This window comes from Myiozetetes cayanensis, unplaced genomic scaffold (assembly GCF_022539395.1).
Source record: "Myiozetetes cayanensis isolate MyiCay16 unplaced genomic scaffold, myiCay2020 scf2-11, whole genome shotgun sequence".
NCBI lineage: Eukaryota > Metazoa > Chordata > Aves > Passeriformes > Tyrannidae > Myiozetetes > Myiozetetes cayanensis.
In genome coordinates, this window is record NW_026087411.1 from 26062911 (window position 1) to 26067910 (window position 5000).

The 5000-nt window shown below is 36.1% G+C and overlaps 1 protein-coding gene across 1 annotated transcript in view; it reads left to right on the forward strand.

Moving 5' to 3' along the window:
- Positions 1 to 1911, forward strand: part of CAMKMT (calmodulin-lysine N-methyltransferase) — a 210934-nt gene extending 209023 nt beyond the window's left edge. The window contains exon 11 of the mRNA XM_050314356.1: positions 777 to 1911. Within this exon, the coding sequence (XP_050170313.1) occupies positions 777 to 854 (78 nt within the window). The 3' untranslated portion in view covers positions 855 to 1911. The remainder of the gene's footprint in view (positions 1 to 776) is intronic.
- The last annotated feature ends 3089 nt before the right edge of the window (positions 1912 to 5000 follow it).

Below are 5000 nucleotides of genomic sequence, written 5' to 3' on the forward strand. Positions count from 1 at the left end.
TTAATCTACATTTCTTCCTTGTATTAAATATGTGCAAATATTTTTATGTGAAGTGATTACAAAATACACTACATATGAGTAGTTTCCACACACTTCAGTTTAATATGTGTATGTATTAACCAGGATACCTAAGAAAGTAAAATTCATCCTTTTTTTAGAAATTTATTTAGTGCAGATTAGAAGAGCACACATAATGTTATCCCTAGCAGTTGGAATTGTACCACTCTAATCATCAGGTTATAATTCCCTCTTACTAAAAGAATTTTTAAAATTAAATAGAATTAATAAATAAGCCCATCAAGAGCTGCATTACAGCCTTGCACTTATGTAAACCTTCAGGTAAGATTATGGTATTTCAGATGTCTGAAACAGTTGTTGATCTTAAATACCAAATATACAGCAGTAGTTAGGCTGATTAGGGATAAACTTTTAGCCTTTGTTCTGAAGTTCCTTGCTTACTGGAATTAATTCAGGCCTTAATCTCACTTGAATATTATTTATTTAGTACAGTAATATGGGACCTCACTTTTTTATAAGTAGTGTTCAACTATTTATTGCATGAATTAATTTGTCTACAAACTGACCAACTCCTGATAGTATTTGACATACGGTTCCATACCTGTGATAGTATTTGATGTTAAGATATTTTTGTAGTTATTAAATGTTTAATCTTTAGTAGTATCATTTGTACCCAGAAATATGCTTAAGCAAGCACAGTCGGTATTTTAAAAATGCTTTCATAAAGTTTGCTCACTTTATCCACTTTTTATTTGCAGTTGAAAAATGAAGAAAGAGATACATATGAGGAAAACCTCCATTACCCTTTTCTTCTCGTTTTAACCAAACACAGATAGAAGATGACACCTTTTTTTGTTTTAAGATGGACTACTGAAAATTAATCCATGTATGTAAATGTTCAGGGAGGGGGGCAGTGTTCATTTTCCCCTACTTATGTTCCTGACTCATCATTAGAGAAATATTTCTAATCTAAATTCTGAGGAAGATATTGTGGCTTGTTTTACAGAGTGTAAACATAGAGACATTTTTTTTTTTGTATCAGTTTAGAACTTATTTTCCAGTTATATTGCAGCCTAAAACTGATCAGTCTTCACATTTATGCATTAACAAAGGTGTAAAGCTGGCTTCCTTCTCTTTTGTGCCTTTAAACTTGCATGTACTTTGCTAATGTCTTTAAATGCTATTTTTGAGGTGTATTTGAAAATATATGAAAAATATACTTTTTGGGCTTATATAACTGGTTGTAAAGAAGTGAATGCATTGACATTTAACTAGTAAGGAAATAGTTGTCTGAGGATCTTTTAGAAGTGCACCTATTGAATGAATACTTGTATTTTTCTGCCTTTTTTTTTTTTAATTCCACTGTTGATTTTTCTATCCGTGATTGAAATGTCCTCATCTGCTTCAGTGTTGAAGGCTTTTTTTCTGTATGTGTGGATGTATGTTTTTTTCCAGCAGGACTTTTCCTCCTGTAGATGTATAAGAAATTATGCATCAGACAAAAGCCTCATAAACTGACCATTTGTCCTTTGGACACAATAGCCTGCCCAGCCCCTCTGCTCCTCCTCTCCAATTATGTGTGATTAGTCTCAGTGTGTTGTGTCAAGAAGGGGGAGTGTGCTGAGTGCTTATTATCTGTTTAGGTACAAGAAGAGCACATTTAGGTTCTGACTATGAATGGAAAGTGAGCCTTTATCAGGACTAAAATCTAAATGCTACTATCCTAGAAATGGCTTTAAAAAAAAACACATCTTTTTTGATAATATAACAACCAAAGGATTTTATAGTGTAATCAAACTCTCTCCCTTGAATTAGTTTATATTGGGATATATTGTGGCCCACATTTTTGGTAAACATTTAATGTTATTTTTCTTGGTCTTGGAAAGAGAAAAATCCTGCAAAGAAACAAGAGCAATATCTGATTTTCTTAACAGTTTAACAGACCATTTTAATGACTTCTCAGTAACAGTCTCTTAAACCACAACACTTTCAAGATGTTGAAAAAAGAGAGAGAGGCAGAGGCCATGGCTGAGAGAAGAAGGTACCAGATGCAAGCAAGTGTAGAGAATCATGCTGAAGTACATTAATTAAAAGAACTGCAATGTGGGAATAAGTGTTCTTTCATATTTAACAAATTGGACAGTATATAAACCACAAGCTTGTGAAAGTCCCTTTCTTTTCGTTCTTCTTCTCAAACAAATTTCTTCACTACCGGTTTGCATGTCCTTGTATTCAGTACTTTTTATGCTCCATTAGAGCACCTAGATGGATCTCAGAAGGCATAGGTCAAGTCGCAGTTAGATCATACATTTCTTTCTCACAAAAACTTGAATTGCAATGCCAAGTGATGGGCTAACATCACAATAACAGCAATTTATTCCTCTTTTGATAAAAAGCAGCCTATTCTCGGTGTTAGATAAAGACCAGGGGCAATGCAAACCAACCATTTATCCTAGAACTGAGTGCTGTGTCCCCACTATAGCTGGTATGAGTTTCATATTCAAACTCCTGTTGGAAGACACTTGTCTAGTAAGAAATCAAAAGCATTTAGAAGTAATTTGAAATTGCTGTGAAGATGGCTTTAGTTTAATTAGTTTTGGTTTGTTTGTCCCACACAGCAGTGCCTTTGTTTCTCTAAAAACATGTACAAGGAAATCTTCCTAATCAACAAAGCAGTGTGAAAAATAGCTCAATATTAAAATTTGTGAACCTTTTATTTTTGAGAGGGCCTGAATGTCTGCTGTACAATAATCTAATAAAGATCGTTAGTTGCCAAAAAAAGAAGCAGTGTCATTGAAAATTGTGGTTTTAGCTCTAAGAAGAAAAGAGTTTTACTCAAATTAGTAGCTGATAATTGCTTTTTATTTCTTTAGTGTCTGTCGTTTGAGTTGAAGGCTTTGCACAGGTGCTGCCATGCCTAAAGTGTGTAATTGATGGCTTGTTTACCAAAGATGCATTTAGGCTTCATCCTGCAAACTCACATTGGAGCTCCACAGGCAGTAAAGTTACTCATCTACATAAGTGCTTGCAGGTTTGGTCTGTGTGCACATTTTTAGAGGTATACAAGCAAGTTCTCGTTTGGTTTTTTTTTGTTTGTTTGTTTCAACATGGCTATTGAAAAGTCACAGATGTAGTATTTACATGAGGCACTAGAAGTGTTCTTTTTCTAGAGACATATCTCAGAGTCACTTGTGTCAGTAGGAATTTGAATTGTTTCTGAGCTCTTAAATTCAAGTAAAAATACAGTGTTTATTAATACATCAAGTATCTTTGTTAAGAAAATGTTCAGCAGTTTTTCAAAGCATGCTTATAAAATGTATCAGAGCCTTTTATGTGGTGTTTTAACTAGTCTCTGATACTTGGAAAATTTTTAATTATATAGTTTACAGTGTTCTGTAACAGAATATTGAGCTTAATTACTTCGTGTTTGCTAAGAAGTTGAAGTTGAACGATGCTGTGCAAGAGCTATGCTGGCTTCACCAAGAGTGGAAATGTTAGGCTGATGCAAGTTTTCCTTCACAGACATCAGTAGTTCTTACAGAAATGTTCTGTCTTCCTCCTTTCTCAGAGAAAAATAGGCACCCATTCCCCTGGGCACAGCCCTTATGCACCTGGTGCCTCTGGCAGCAAGTTGTGTGATCTTCAGGATATAAAAGATCAAGAAAAAAATGTTCCATTTCCTGCTGTGAGATATGGCAGAGGCTTTCTTACAAATTACCAACTCATGCTATCTGATAACATTCTGGAACAATGGGACAAATCTTTGCATTTGGGAAGTAAGTTTGATTTGAAATGAAAAATATCTAAAGAGTGTGAAATAAGGCAGAAGAACTTACTGTCCCAGGTACCAGTCCAGCTTCAAAATCCTTATTGGACAAGTCATTTACAATTTGCCTGAGGCTTTAATGGCTGCATGTTTGCGTGAGGAGGGAAGCAGGATTAAAATTGTTCCCCCCCTCCCCAAAGGCATCCTTACATCTTAAGCCTGGCTGCATACGGTTTATCAAGTGTTATATCTCCATTACAACTCTCCTTCCCTGTTCCCTGAACAAAAGAGGATGCAGTGGGTGGAGCTTCTGATCCTCCTCTTGATATGGCAGGTGGCACAGCTGATATGGCAGGGGGAAGAGGGAAAAGGCAGCAACACAGGCAAGTCAAACAGAACAGTGTTTTATTACCCACTCTCCTAATGCAAGAGGGGAATAACTGGGTCCTTGTATTTTCACAGGGCAAATTATGAACGCATAGTTTTAGCCTGGATTTATGTTTTTATGCGTGGTTTTCTTCTTCTTTACATCAGGGAATGAGCACTGATGTCAAACTGCAAATTCCTTTAACTCTCGTGAAATGTTTTGAGACACTTAGTAGAAAGTGCTAAGACAGCGTGCATCAGTGGTTATGTCTAAAATGTTTTCTGCACAGCCTTGTCATCACATATTGTTTCCTTAGAAAGAGACAATTTTGTGGCTTTTTTCTTTTTATTCATGTTTTAGATTGTTCTGAGTCTCATTAAGGTGGATTGATTAAGATGGATTGTCATGCCTCCACTGTCACAAGTCGGTTGCCTAACATTGGTTGTAAGCATACCAGTATCTTTTGAAAGATTGTTCTAAAAGCTGATTTTCAATATGATCCTCACCTGCAACACAACAGCACTTACTTAACCCAGCCAAAATGAGGGCGCTTTGATGCAAAATCCCATGAAGCTAAAAGAATGCATGACTTTGCAGCTGAATGTGTAAGTAAAGCCAGAACCCCCCCTAACTCCTCATATGGGGGAACCTAAGACACATTGCTGTCTCCTTTGCCTATAGCCATTTAGAAATTAGGCAATGCACTCTATAACTGGCCCCAGATTTTGTGAGACTCAGTGCTGCATCTCCTCTACAAGATCCCTCTCCGACGTGTGGACTCTGTTCAAACAGCTGAATGTAACAAACCTAACTTTTCTTTCCCATTTTTAAAGGATTTAGCCTATTACA